General features: G+C 39.6%; 2 protein-coding genes across 3 annotated transcripts in view; both read right to left on the reverse strand.

The window, feature by feature from the left end:
* The window catches only part of LOC129790123 (WD repeat-containing protein 19), an 829,031-nt gene that overhangs the window by 637,682 nt on the left and 175,391 nt on the right, over positions 1 to 15,958 (reverse strand). The window lies entirely within an intron of this gene.
* Positions 1 to 15,958, reverse strand: part of LOC129790155 (protein O-mannosyl-transferase TMTC2-like) — a 433,518-nt gene that overhangs the window by 109,597 nt on the left and 307,963 nt on the right. For both annotated transcript variants that reach the window (XM_055827506.1, XM_055827505.1), the window contains one exon: positions 12,791 to 12,877. In XM_055827506.1, the coding sequence (XP_055683481.1) occupies positions 12,791 to 12,877 (87 nt within the window). The remainder of the gene's footprint in view (positions 1 to 12,790; positions 12,878 to 15,958) is intronic.

A 15,958-nucleotide genomic window follows, 5' to 3' on the forward strand; every position in this document is an offset into this window, starting at 1 on the left:
CCTTCCATGCTTGCCGATCCCCAATGACATTGCCAATTCTCGTGCGTACTACGGGGGATACCCTGCCAGAAGAAAATCAACATCAATTTTCCTCAATTTGCTGATAAACGACCAAATGCGGAAACTTTGTCATACGCGAAGAGATCAAATCAATTTATTTGGCATCAGCCACCAATATTGAATTTAATGTTGTTTAAGAACATTACCTCAAGCATTAAGTTGCTGCCATGGGGCTTATATTCACCACTCCACACTAATTCTCCCCACGCATAACATCAAAGGCAAACAATAGCAAAATATACAACGTATGGCAACTTCCCAATTACTGTGGCATATGGCGAAAAATAATCAACTCTGCGACTTGTGTGTATCATTAAAGATAATGCGTTCAAGGTATGATACTTAATTATTTCTGTGAAGATGGTTTAGAGAAACAGTTTAGGAATTTTTTAAATATTAAAAAAAAGCTCCTCCTTGAAAGCTACAAAATGTTTAATAAGACATTAAAGAAGACTACTTAAGGAACGTTTAATTCCAAAAAATATAATAAAATTTCCATCTTTATAATTAAATATTTTATTTCCTCTAAAATATAAAGAGCTCCCATTTTTATTGAACAACTAAAACTAACAAATCACCTAACAAAATTAATCTTCTCATAAGATTTATCACACATTGAATTTTCCACGAGAAAGCTCCCTAAATGTATAAGGTCATTGGATCAATTTCCTTTCCAAATTCAGAAAGCTTTATCTCCAACTTTGAGTAAATTACGGAGTGCTTTGTGCTTTATATGGCAAATGATTGCAAACTTTCCAAATGCCCTTCGGGGGGTGGATAATGTTCCTCAAATGCAATGACAAATCGCAAAATTGTGAATGGCTGGGCAAGTTGTATAGGGAGAAATTATATGGGAGGGATATGTATGTATAGTTTGAAAGGGTCATTGGGAGGGGTTAATTTGCTGTCTGTGAAATTTAATTGAAATGCTCCTGCAGGCTCCATAAAATAAAATGTGCTGCGCTGACAATTGCACTCTTGCTAGTTTAGCTCGATAATCACAGTGGATAATCCCCAAATAATTATTGCCGAACATGCAAAGTTATCAGGACAATTGGTTAGTCATAGTGCTTTGTGTGTGTGATGGCTTTCCAGAGGAAATTGCTAATCCCCACCGCAGAGAGCAATGGGAAAATGTAATTTGAGATTGAGGGCGTGTGACGACGGTGTTCAGGAGGAACATCTCATTTGGAAATGGGTGTGATGACAGCTATGCGACCTCACGCATATTCTCCCACCTACCACCCCCACATCAGGGGGAGAAACGTATAAAAGAAACAGAAGGGGTTTATATGGCACTATCTCCATCTCGGTACTTTCTTCACCAATTATCATTGTACAACACCCAACGTGTTGATGGTGAAACACGTATGATGTGCAGTAAAAATGGAATGGTATAGTGATTATTAAAATACGTGATGACTCATTTGCACCCCTAATCTTTCGCAAAGCAACAAAAGCCCGAAGAGATGTCACGGAATTTCCTCTCTTAGTCGTACCTACCTATACCTACGTACGAAAGGTGGGAAATAGACGTATAGACATGTTTCCTCATTTCCAACTGAAATTCATCTGTATTCAACCATAAATGTCGCACCTCTGTTTGCACCAAGGTTTTCGGAGAATGAAAATGTGTGTGAGGGGGTGACTCACCCCTCAATATCCGATTTGAAATTGTGGTTTACATGGGTCCTCTCCTATACCTATAGCAGCACAAGCCGAGAGTGAATTTTGGTGACATTTCCATTTAAAATTTATTTGTTGAGAGATAATATGGAATTAATGAAATGTGCACCGAGAGCCCCATATAAAATATTTTCATTTCTCCCCCGTGTATATCCCATATCCGCTGTATTTTCGCATTACACCCCAACTCACCCCCCTTACCGCATGTTGGGGGTGTGAGCATGGAATCCATGCCGTTGGAAAAAAAAGCCAATACTGGCAAACTCACTTCTGAGACCACAAAAAAACAACATTATATATCTCCTGTTGCCCCCAAAAAATTCACATTTACATCACATGGGGATGGCTATAAAAAATGCAAGCCTGGCATGCATTTTTCACGCATACCGGGTGTTGTAATTAGGTTGGGTATAACACAGGCGCATGTGGATGGGTTTCAATGGAAAAATGGACCCATGCCTATAACCATCGATCTCCATTACTGACACTAATTTGATTTCTTCTCTAACGCTGTGGAAAAATTCAACGAAGAATATCTCTCTCGTTGGAAAAACTTTCAATTAGTAGAGACATTTCATTATCGCCTCATTAAGCTAATTGGTTTTTTTGTCACACAAAATTTGCATTCAATGCAATGTGGGTAGAGTCTCGTCCCAATCATAATCTGTTATGTTTTTAAAAAAAATTGTGAAAAATATTACATTTTTTAGTTTGATTTTCAACGAGATCATTTTAAATAGATTTTTTAATTGCTTACACGCATATGTTTAAGATTAATTTTAATGTTAAAATTGTTTAGTAAAAAATCAATTCTAAACCAATATTCATGAAATTGTCTTAGAATTAATTCTAAAATTCTTTCTTTAACCGAATCTGTTCAAATTTGCTAAAAACGTGAACTTTTATGAATTAAGGTCGACAAAATAAAATTTACAAGCATACAATGGGCCAATCCGGGAAACCTGAATGATATGTAATGATTTCCTCTATTTTAGTACAAAATATTTTAAATTCAAAGCCCCTATTTTTATTAATCTTTAATATTCCTGAACACTTATTTCTCTTGATTTAAAATTGTAAAATTTATCCATAGAAATTGGCCTCTTTTGTCAGATTTTGTCCTCTCAAACTCAACATTTTGCTATCGATCAACAAAACTAATTTATTCACGATGGGTCCTCATGTTAAGTGCCGCAAATGCAATCAATGGATAGGATAGATCAATTTCATGTTGGACGACTAGCTAATGAGATACCCCAAATGAGGGGGAGATGATTACCTCCATGAGGTATAATAAATTGGGGCACTCGTGCTATATACCTTCACAATGGTAGCAACTTCCGCCAAAAATGTCCGTCACACTTTATTGATTAACCGTCTACCGGAATTGGAGAGTCGCTGTGACAGCTGAGCGGATGAAAATTTTAAAGCACCAAGCACAAATTTATGGGAGGTAGCCGCCTGTGTAGCCCCATATGGGGAAGCTGTATGTAGAGCACAAAGTTCTCCTCTACCCAGCATTGGGAACGGGATGGAAAATTGAAGTTGGGACGTGACTCTGGCGGCAGCAATGTAATCATTATCTCGTGGTTATTTATCGATGGTGACTCTGCATGGCGTCCGTAGGAGTGTTGTTTCCCAGAAATATAGCGCATCCAAGGCGGAAAAGTGAAGCAAGAATCAAATAAAGCGAAGGGGAAATGTGTGACCAAACACCCAGGGATATTTAATATCCTTCGACAATTCTCTCGACATGGAGGGCACGGATCCACTGCGGTAGTAAATTAATTTCATTATGGACCATGGATGTTGAGCACACACGTGCCATATTAGAGATTTCTGCAAGTTTGATGACATTTTCCGGAGTATTTTACCTCATTTTCTGCTATTCAAAGTTCATTTTACCATCATATTCACTGGAATACCTTAATAATACGTTATCCTTCATATATATTGAGTTTTTCAAGTACTTCGGTAATGAAAGTAGTCGATAAATTCGTCGTTAATCATCATAAAAGTGGATGTTGTGTAAAAGTGGTACAATGAATTTATTTCTGTGTACTAAAATGAGATGCCGAAGTGATTTTCACATGAAAATGCTTCATTTTCAAGATCGAATTTTTGTAAAATATTTCAAAAATAAAGAACAAAAAAAACTCATCAAGCTCTAAAAAGGAAATTTTCGTTTTCTCTGTCTTTAAATCACAGAAACCAACTGTGATGTGAACCAAGTGATGTGATTTTAAATTCATACAAGCACAAATGATGCAATTATATAAATGCAGATTCGAGTCTCACAATTCTTCCCAAAACCCGTGTGTGACCAAAACTACCCCCTTGGAACATGCAAGTTTGTTTACAAACTATCACCATTTGAGGCGTAAAAGCATGGGGGACGGATGATACAGCACACAACGAACTCAAACCACAGAAAGTCTAACAGGGAGATACTCTCGTTGGATTTATTACAAAATGCTGTTATGTTGGAAGTTGGGTTATAGTGGGCCAAGCCCTAGACCAAGCAGAAGTATAGGGTTAAAGAACAGAAATCTCGGAAAATTAAGATTTTAATTAATTTTGTAGGCATTGAGACCGAAGGCCAAAAATATTATCCCGTGCCATGGTCTGTTGTGTGAGTAAATCTCTTAGGAGAGGGCTGTGATGGTTGATAAGCGTTGCCCTAGCGGTGCTTATCATGCGTTGGTCATTCTCTCGTGAGCCTTGATGCCGAGAGGACCAGTACGCTGAAAGAGGGTTGGCTATCACAGTCACTCTCAGTGTTAATAAAAAAAATTAAAGCCTACAAATTCAGAAGTGGGATACAACCAAATTGTATCCATGGAAGTGCGTGTAAAAAAGAAAAGTGCAAAAAGTGTCGGGAAGTGAACATTAAGGAGCATTTTTTGCACAGCAGCAAGATGGCGGCAAGCACATTTTCCCGAGAAATGTGGGGCAAAAGAGCCATGAGAAAGGCTTGTGTGAGTATCCAAAGGTCCTCAATCGCACGTTGGACGTGTGCACATCGTGTTACGACATGTCTCGACGTGTCGGTGGAGGATCAACAATAAAGTTGAGAATAAGGGCATCACATGAGAAGGAAAAGCTGCGCAAGGAGTTTCCTGTTGCAGATAGGAAGTGAGTTCAGAGAGAACTAGGAAGTGTCTCCTACGCCCGGAAAGTTGCGTACGTGCGTGATGGATGCTGTGGTGCTCCGTAAGTGTAGTGTTGTTAACACCGTGGGTTTTGTGACCTCTGGAGGGTCTACAGGATTCCCAAACGGGGGTCATCATGCAGTGGATGAAGGAGCACAACGTTAATCGCACGTCGACGCGCACCTGGCGTGCTTCAACATGTCGAGACATGTCCCAGGAGGCCCAGCAACCATTGTGAGAATCCGTGAGCGTCGTGTGGGACAGGTGTGGATGCTGGTGGATGCCTGGTGATGGACTGTGGGTGTGATCTGTGGCAGCACGTGACTGAAGTGGATTGAAGGAACATCAATGGTGTCTCAGTGACGGCGTGGAAGTTCTCAAAGGATGCAATAAGTCCTGAAGATGTGTGGAGAAAGTCCGGAAAATCAGTTTCATGCCGTGCAAGAAAGTATTTCCTCAATGACTGCCATCTATTTTCAAGAATTTTCAAAGAGGAGAGTGAAACAGCCCAAAGAGCACGACGGTTCCCGGCCTTATTCCATTTCGGCCAAAATGTATTCCGCGCGGGATTCCCGCTCAGACACCGTATGGTGTACCATATATGATGGTATTGGGAAAAATTTGGAACCCAAAATCGGGTCGTGGCTCCATAGCAGGTACTCAGATGTGATTAGTGGATTGGCATCATGGAGCCAGAGTTGTCATGGGTTCTGCTGGAAGGGATAGGGTTGGCGCGTTGTTGGGAAATTCGAAAGGGAAAGAGAAGAGATCAGCGCGGCCCAACTTCGCTCAACGGCAGGAAGATCAACTGTAATAATATCCAGAGTGCATCAATGTTCCATTGAGTGCCGAAATACGTCAGTCAGTGAATGAGTGAACACGGCGAGAGCAGCAGAGTTAGTGAGACGATCAGCGAAGAAATTGCGCTTCCTCCTCGAAGCAGCAGTATGATCGTGGTGCGTCAACTGGTGAAGCATGTCACTATCAGGCAGATGAACCAACAGGATGATGGTGATTAAGACAACAAGGAAAACTTGGTGAAGTATACGGCTCAAGCGAGCCTATTTTACTAACTAAATTATATAGAGTGCCATTTGTGGTGTGTGATTGGGGGCCCCAATTGAATGTGTGTGTGTCTCACGTGTGATTGATCTTGTAGGAAGGATTTTGCAGATTGTCTGCTGGAAAATCCATAACATAAAATACAAGATTAGTAAAATTAGGTGGCAAGTTTTATTTGCAGGTGACGGGCGTTCCAGATTCTTCAGGTGGCTAATGAGCATCCTTGTTGTGTGTCTAATGAGGCGGAGCAGCTGAAAATTGCTGCAAGAAAATCAACGGGGTTCCCTACAGAGCCACCAGAATGAGGAACGACGACAGAAGCAAAAATAAGTAAGGTTCATCAACATAAAGGTATGTGACTTAATTATTTAAGGGGAAAATATTGTGGAAAGCCAAGAATAATAATTTTGGCGAATTAAATTTTGTATGAGTTACCAAACCTTTATGTTGAGTATATTTCAATCATATTATGATTGGTGGTGGGCTAATTGGTCAGAACATTGGTCAGTGATCCAATGTGAACTACTAGTGTGGACCCTAGTAGATGATAAGATTGACCATGAAATATTATGTGAGTCTATAAATAATCACTAACCCCATAAAGCATCTTGAGTACAAAACTTAAGGTGGGGGAAGTTTGGGGTGATTATGCATGCACTCTTATGAGGAATCGGTGTTCACAAAAGTGCGGCATACACTTTATTAGTCCACTTTATTAGACAACAAGATGTACTCGCAAATGAGTATATTAGGGATGTATTATTTAAGTCACGGTGTTAGGTAAAAAAAAAAAAAATAGTGAAACTCCCAATCTGAGAAGAGAATAGAGCGGAGTTCATGCAAACCACCCAAGGGATGTCAGATATCCAATAAGAATTCACGAAGAGCACGGGAGATGGTCTCAAACGTTAACTGAGACAGAAAAGTAAATGAGCTTTTAATAGGCACAGATGAAGAGTACGGGATGAGTCACACTCATCCGAGGAAGACGTTGCCAGGATGGTCAGATGCCACTTACTGAAAAGGAAAACGGAATACAACTACACAGTAGCAGCTATTCCAGATGGGAGAATGCAGAACACAAGCGGAACATCCGAGAGATTCAACGGATGGCGCCGTGACACCCTGTGAGGCTCGTGATCCCGTGATTAGGTCCCGGAATGTATTTGATGTGCTCTTTGCGACGGATCCGGACGTCGGGAGGGACCTCGAGTGTGATAAACAGGAGACTGCGGATGTTTATCAGTTAGAAGATCTACTGCGTATGACTGCGATACCGTTGTGCAGCACTATGCGACACAAATAACTTCCTCCTTAAGATCCTCATGTTGTGTGGTGATGTGTACAGACAGTTAAAGGCACAGAAATTCCGAGACCTCGACAATAGCGACTTAAGCTCTTCAATCTCCAGGGAAAGGATCATCGGTGGCGGGTGGAATGACATTCGGAGGACTGCTAGTGCCACCATAGAGAGCTCCTCTGCAGTTCCAGCCTCAAAAATGACGGAAATTGGGTTGCAATATTAGTGTTGTTTGGCGGTTGCTGGGAATTGCTCAACGTGCTGCGGAGGCGGAAATGATGCCAAAATGGATGTTGAGTGTATCACGCCCAGGATGAAAGAACGGTGCATAAATTCGGATTACAAATCATCCGCTAAATGGTCAGGTAATTCAACGGGTGGAGTTGTGCGAATTCTTCCGTTGGGAGATGAAAACGATGAAAATGATAAAGGCGAATGTCACGCAACTTCAGGGTGAAGTGGAGCACCAGCATCTCATCCGGAAGAACATGGAGAAGGATTACACGTCCAAGATTGATGGGCATAAGGATCAAGTGGGGTTGCCAAGGAAGATCTCGTGCAGTGCAGAAATGAGAAGAAGACGAGAGAGTAAAGCACGAGGAGATTGTTCCTCGGAGAACTTCCGGACAGCGAGTAGTGACTACCATAATGACGTGAGTGATCTTCAACGGCAATCGAATAAGATTGTGCAGTCAATGACGGGCGTGGAGGAGGAGAATACCCGGCTATTGGCCCTCAATGAGACACTACAGCAGAAATCGAAGAGTGAAGGAGGAACTTGAAGTGTTACTTGAGGAGGAGAAGCAGAAGAATGAAGTGGCCGCGAGGAGTATAAAGGAACTTTAATTCGAGATTTCTGATTATGGGGAATGGAAAAAGGTGTCCACATCAGCGATGGCACGATTTTCAAAACAAGTGGATCTTGAGAATGAAGTTGAGCACCTCAAGACAAAGGGGAAGAGTCTAAAGGTACAGAATCACGATTTGCGTACACAGAATGAATCATTGCTGAAGATTAATGCGGAGCTTCAGAATTCCGTGAAGAATCGTCAGAGAATTAGTCAGTGTTGCAGAAAAGAGTGCTCCTGTTGGCCAAGGAGCGTGACTGCTATAAGCAATTGATTGAGAACTATGAGAAGGATTTAACTATTTCCAGGCCCTAGGGAGCCGTGGGTGCAACACCGGAGAATCAGCTGAGATTGCGTGCGAATTAATACTCGTGAATTAAACAGGCATTCTGTGTGGAAGAATTGTTACAACGGGAGCCAAAAGGACTCTTGAATATCAGTCAGAAACTAAACCATTTCAAATGAAGAGGGCAGAGGGCAAGGATGGCAATTTGAATGGCCGCATGAGTTCTTTGCCATTAGAGATAAAGAGAATGTCAGTTTCCTCCAAGAAGACACGTAGTTACAAATACTACGTCTGGGATAAGATGAGGCTCTATGAGTTTTATTGCCTCTCTGGGAGAGAAACGAATAACTGACGATTAAGGAGAAATTCAAGACATTTCTAGTAGATACCCAATGGGCAAGGAGAAAGATGGTTCATACTAGAAAAGTTTAATCTAGTAGATTTAGTCTTCAAGCAATCGTGGCGAAAACTGTTAGCTAATCGGAGTCAAGAGAGTGGGAATTAGATATCACGTGTTTCTAACCTGCTGAAAGATAAAATCCACTCCTGTGGTGAAGCACAAAAAAATAAAAATAAAATAACGTAGCATGCTTTGTACTTTAATCGATTATCGGAATGTGCAGGAGAGCCATCAATGGATCCGAAAAGTTAGGATGACTTCGATGTAATTAGGGATAATCGGAAAGAGTCTGCTACAGTCATCAATTTCGTCATGATTGGCACAAAGTAGTTCAGTGCTGAGGGTAAAAGGAGATAATGACGATAATGAATGGTGACGACAGCAGTTGGCAATATGGAATAGAGAGCGTGAGACGTTGGCCAATGCGTTAGTGAGGACCCTAATGCAACCCGCTAGTGTGGACCCTAGCGAATGATGGCCAAAGCATTGGTGATAGTCCAATGCAATCTGCTAGTGTGGACCCTAGCGGATGAGGGATATTGGCTAAGACATTAGTGTGGACCCTAATGTGATCTACTAGTGTGGACCCTAGTGGACGAAGTGATCGGCATTAGCAACAAGAGAAACTAATGCAATCTATTGGTAGACGCTCGTAGGTAACGTGAGTGACTAATACATTAGTGTGGACCCTAATGTTAATTCCTAGGGGGGACCCTAGTTGAAGGAAAATTGAGGAAAGCATTAGTTTGGAACTAGTGCGATCTACTCGTGAGGACCCTAGTAGAAGTTAGTTAGTTAAGGCATTAGTGAGGACCCTAATGCCAACATTTTAACTGCCATACATGCCACCCTAGACTCATGACGTTGCCAAGGGACGGCAACAATGTCAGGGCTGGCCGAATTGTAGGCATTGAGACCGAAGGCCAAAAATATTATCCCGTGCCATGGTCTGTTGTGTGAGTAAATCTCTTAGGAGAGGGCTGTGATGGTTGATAAGCGTTGCCCTAGCGGTGCTTATCATGCGTTGGTCATTCTCTCGTGAGCCTTGATGCCGAGAGGACCAGTACGCTGAAAGAGGGTTGGCTATCACAGTCACTCTCAGTGTTAATAAAAAAAATTAAAGCCTACAAATTACATTTTTTTGAATATAAAATATTCTATATTCTAAATAATTTGTTTAAATCGAATTGATGCAGCTTGTAAAAACGGTTAGCCGTAATTGGTTACTTTTAATAAGTTATCTATAATCGGATAGCTTAATAGATAAATTGTTAATCTGATTAACGAATGAAGATTCATGCCCCAGGTCAAAATCTTTTTAACAAGCTTGTAAATTCAATTGGTCTTAATAGGTTATCCTTAATCGGTTAGTTATAATCGAATAGTTTTACTAATAAATCGTTAATCTGATTAATCAATTCACTTGCTTTCTGATGAAGGTCTAAACTTCAGGTTGGAAACTTTTAAACAATTTCTATCCGTTTAAAGACTAGTTAAAAAACAGATTAGGAACGGTATCTCTTTTCAAACGAAATTAAAAATTAACAGATCCATATAATTGCATGGCTAAAATTCAAAGAAAAACCGTAACGCACATTTACAAGAATGAATGGCGAGTACTTCATAAAATGCACCGAATCTGAAACTCTGTCGCTTGTTCTCGAAAACTTGGGTGAAATTTGAGACTATAGAGCTTGTCGCTGTTTGGAAGTTGCAAAATGGAAGGTCGTGGCAAAAGATTGTGGTTTCATTTTGAACTTCATTGTATAGGGGGTATGCATGTTGGGAAAAAGGCACACAATGTTTCTACACTCAAGTACTTAGAGGACACAAAGTATACGCCTGAAATCTGTTACAAGTGAGAATTTTGGTTGTTGCTTAAACCAACGCGATGTACAACCGGATGCTGTACATAAACCGTGTGGAATTTCTAAACAGTGTGTGTGGCCGGATGTTTAGAAGTTTCTCAGTGGAATCCCATAAACTATCTTAAATATTTCAAATGCAAAGACGTTGCAAAATGCTCAATAATTCAGGAAAATTCGTTTTAGAATTCCAACATCTTCCATTGTTCTTTGCTCCTTCATGGTCACCTTTGCAATGTCATACGTCGGAAACTGTCTGATTTTATCGCATAGCGTACTCTTAAAGCCAATCAATTCCTTCCTGTCCTTTTTAATTTCCTTTTTAAGAAAACTTTCTTCTCCATTTCATCCCCTCCCTCATTTTGCTCTCTCTATTTTCTTCCTTTAATTACTACTTCACAGCATCTGACTGCCCCAGTTTCCTGAAACTACAAATACAATCAAATTCGATTTCTAAAGTTCCCGGAGAATATAAAAAGCTCCCAAAACGTACCAAAAGCTCCTCAGGACTCTCAATATGAGTTTCCACCTTAAGGACATGTTGGAAGGAAAGTTTGTGTCTCTGCGCAAAATTATCACCAGACATTTGCCCTTAGAGGGGAGTTTGAACTTCTTCAGCTCACAACTAAAGTCTAGTATTGCACACAAGTTTAGAGAGAATGAGAAATTAAAGACAAAGTCAAGGAAAGTTTGTGAAAGAAAATAGGAATTTCAAGCAACAAAATGTTGTCTCTTTAATTATGTTGTGATTCACATTGATTTTTTAATGATCTTTAAATCTAGAAAATGTCTAGAAAATTTTTCAATGATTTTCCTTTCCAAAAATATGTAAGGAAAAGCCGTGAAAGACAGAGAGAGAGAGAGACCACAAAGATATTTTCAATGAAAAATTAAAGAAAACAAACACTAGAAAATCAATTCAATTGAAACACTATACCAAATTATGTGAAATTTTACACCGAAACGATACAAAGTCACTTCTCAAATGGCACCGCAGCAGTAAATTCTACCCCAAATGATGTAAGAAAAAAAGGCATCAGAAGCAACATAAAAATTGCGTCTTGGCAACGGGCGACACGCAAGATCGTGTATTTTAAAATCAAATTCAATTTTAATGATATTTTAGCATACTTCGCGATATATTATTGCATTGTAATATTAATAATGTGTCGTGTTGGGGGAAAAAATTGCTCATCTTCCAAGAAATTTGCCCCATCCATCGCATGCCTCAGAGTTACATCTCATTTTTTTCCTTCTTCTTCTCCCTACAAAGAGTGGAGGCAGGGGAGGAGAGGATATCTTAGACAGTGTCTCGTCATTTGGTATACTTTATACGCATCTCACGGAAATTAGATACATTATTTGTGGAAATTACACTCAATGCTGTACAAGAGACGTTCGTGGCAGGAAGATGTCTCGATGGATGGGAAAATGGGAAGAAAATCGATATTCACATGTGTATGTGTGTGGGTGGTACATTTTGGTGGGTATGGAGGAACACCAGAATTACCCTCCGTACCAGAGAGCATCTCATTTCACCAATGGATGGGCTTGGGAAGCGCCTCCGGAATGTGGTATCCACAGAGAGAGAGCGGAGAGAGAGTGACTTTAACGAAGGGACTGAAAATCGAAATAAATTACCATCTCGGTGCTGGAGAAAGTTACAGAGAGAATAAAATATTTGCTTTCTTTTTTGCACCCCCGCACCACATCCTCACTGTATATACCCACGACTCTCTGGCATCCAGTTCAAACATTTAAACTTCTTGACTTTGGCAAAATCCGTCTCCCCTTTTCCTGCCGCGCCTTTTCCTTCAAGTGTTTTTCACTTAATTTATATATACATATAACATTCCCACCCTGCACTGAGCGTGACTTTATATTTTCTGCTCTCCCCGAAACTGACATTAACTTTCAGTGAGCATCTCATTGCTACGGGGAGAAAAAAACCTTCGAGCTTTCACGCAAAAAAAAAGCTCCAGAGATGAGCAAAATTACAAAACGCGCACATTCATTCGAAACTATCATCCCCTGCGGTGTTTTCTATTTTTTTCATTCACACAACAAATGCAATACCGAGATAATAGATTTTTTTTCATAGATATTGAATGGGGCTGGTGTGACTTGTTACCTGTCGTCATAGACGAATCCGGCATCCAGGGTGTTGAGGTAGAGTGCCACAGCCAGCGCACAGCAACCCAAGCCGACGTAATCCATGCTGGAAAAGGTGAAAAGAAAAGCGGAATGTGAGTCAAAATCGATACCTTTCATATTTTATTGATAAAATATATACACTTTTTTTTTTCAACTCCAATCCTCCTTCAAACCAACAGGAAATGTTTATAGAAAAAAAAAGGAGCGAGAAGAGCAAAAAGAAAGCCACTATCGAGGTAGGTACACGCGATTTCTCAAACAGACACCACAGTGTGGACTGGGTCTGTTGCTTCCAAGTTTCAAGCTCAATTTTTGGAAAATAAATATTTCTAAATAATTTTTTTTATTATTTCTTAAAAATAAAGGAGGTTATCCAATATTTTACTTATTAGATTTTAGCCAGAAAGTTGTATTTCACATCAGAATCTAACAAGTGCTGATTAAGAAAACAAGTATAAAACATTCTTTAAAAAAATCGCACAAAAAAGCTACCCTAAATCAAAATATCTACCCCAAAAATATTAAATTGTTAAATTTGATTTTGTATACATCACGTTTTTTTTTTACTAGAAAATATAATTAGTAAAAGGACGACCGTAGACGATGAATGGATTTTTTAAAAGACGGATTTTCGGTTTCACGCTCGGTTAATTAATTTTTATTTCTGGCCAACGTTTCGGACTATTAGTTGGTATACCACAATCGTGGCATACCAAGTATTGTAATCGTCGGAAAAACCGACCACCTCAGATCGGGCTCAAACTTGGTATGAGCACGTTTTAGACATCCCACATTACGAAAATGGTGGTGGAAAATTTTTGATCCGGCCGGCCTGCCGGTGGTCCAAACTTTGCCTTATATCTCGAGAACGGTAATAGATAGAGACTTCGCGTTTGAAGTTTTCTATAGAAATGTGGGTGTAAAATTTCATTTTTTCACATTTTCAAAATTCAAAATGGCCGCCGTCCGCCATTTTGAAATACCGTCAACCACTTCCCTTACAGTTAGAGGTCTGAAATTTTAGTATGTTGTAGTGCTGAGTGAGACGTTTTCGTCGATAACTCATACTTGGAAATCGGTCAAGCCGTTTAGCAAATATGGCGGTCTAAAGCAAAAAGTGTTTTTTCGATATAACTTGAGAACGGCTTGACCGATTTTGACCATCTTTGTATCAAATGAAAGGTTTCAAGAAGCCCTACAAATGTCTAGAACATTCCAAGTTCCAAAAACATCCGCAAGAGGCGCTAAAATCAAAAACAAAAATTACCTAACTTTAAGGGGATATATCTCCCAACATCTGTTATAGATTTCCTTTAAATTTTGATATGTTGTAGCCTGACTCAATATCTTTTACCAGTCCGAAAATGAAGAAAATCTATGTCGCCGTTTAGAAGATATAGCCATTTGAAAAATTCTTGAATTTGAAAAGTTCTAAGAGCCATATCTCTTGAACCGCTTGACCGATTTTGCTCATCTTAGTATCAAATTAAAGGTTTTGCAAAACTCTACAACTTTCTAGAACATCAGAAACCTCTAGAACCATTCCTTTAGGACGAAAAGTGCAAAAAACTGTTTTTGTTGAACAAAAATCCGCCATTTTGTGTTCTGGAGGTGACCTTGAAATGTATCGAAATATATGTCAGATTATAGCTTATTTCAATACCTTTCCAGAAATAGTCAAGAAATTTCTGTATGTGCAATAGAACTTGAGATATAACAATTTTTGTCTTTCGAATTGATGAATTTCATAAAAAAAATCACCTTTGCCTACTAATACTACTCACAAATTAAATTACAACGCATAGACTGACCCATCCGCGTTGTGGTATACCAACTCTAATAACTGGACGCGTTATGATTGACTTCCTTTTCGTTTCGGCCCTGAAGAAGGATTTAAATTGTCCGAAACGTTGGCCAGAAATAAAAATTAATTAGCCGAGCGTAAGACCGAAAATCCGTCTTTTAAAAAAAATCTAGAAAATATAAACCCACAAGAGATAAAATAGAGAAATTTTCCACCCACCAAACCTTTTCCACACCGTGTACCGCACTATATTTACGTGGATATTACATCGGCGTGGTGAAAAATATTTGAAGGGACACCCTATGAGATAAAAAAAAGCTCTTCCGGAGGGGAGAGAAAAGGCTCTGTGAAATGTTTGCTTGTGACAGGCGAGAATTTTTCTCCCCAATTCGCCATGTGCCATCAAATAATCTGCAACAGACAGTTACAAGTCACATAATATTGGCGTGGATTATTTTTAATTCCAAAATAAAAAAAAGGAGATGAAAAAACTCCCCCAAAGCTTCGTGGGTGCATTTTTTTCGCCCCTAAAAACATATGTGGCAATTTTACTCAATATTCGTGTCAATCTCACGTTTGACGGGGATATGATTATTTTTTTTCTCTGCTATCAGGCACCTTCATAAATTTACCTGTCGCTCCATTTCCCTCCCGAAAGTTAAAGTTTTATTTTCTAATACATGGAAAAAAACTACGCTCGAGACGGCTCAATCAAAATGTAAAATACTTCTTTTTTTGGCAGGATAGATAGCACAACATTTCCCTTTCCCTCAAAGTGAAAAAGTTGCCGCAATATACAAATTCTGGTGGCTTTTTTGGAGCACCAGGTGTTCTGCTGGATACCTTCGCAATCAACAATGCATTTGTATGGCCACACTAACCAGCAATAGCGATATAAAAGGGCAATTTCGTATGAGACAAGAGAATTAAAATGACTCATGCAAACAGTCCCCACACAGCAGAATGATCTCGAGATGGGGAGATAAATTTTTAGGTGGTACCATAAAGGAGGGTCATTTAATTAGCACAGGTTAAGTCTCTGCGTTGATTTAATGTTACCTCTTCAGGGCAACTGAATCCACGCGGTATGTGTATGAGGGGGTGTTTGGTGTAGTACGAGAAAAGCACGATAAGACACCCATAAAAGCTGTAAAGAATATCTTGTGCTGTAACTCAGGTCATTCAGATAGGAGAAGCTCTGTTGGAGGATGTTTTATAATTCTATTCTTCGGTGTTAATGATTTATTATTGAACCACCGCAAGGAGATTTCGTGGAAAATGGATAATAAATTTAAATCTCTTGTAAGTAAACAAAATTCTAAGGATGCGATGCTTTTACTA

Source organism: Lutzomyia longipalpis, chromosome 2 (genome assembly GCF_024334085.1).
Source record: "Lutzomyia longipalpis isolate SR_M1_2022 chromosome 2, ASM2433408v1".
NCBI classification, from domain to species: domain Eukaryota; kingdom Metazoa; phylum Arthropoda; class Insecta; order Diptera; family Psychodidae; genus Lutzomyia; species Lutzomyia longipalpis.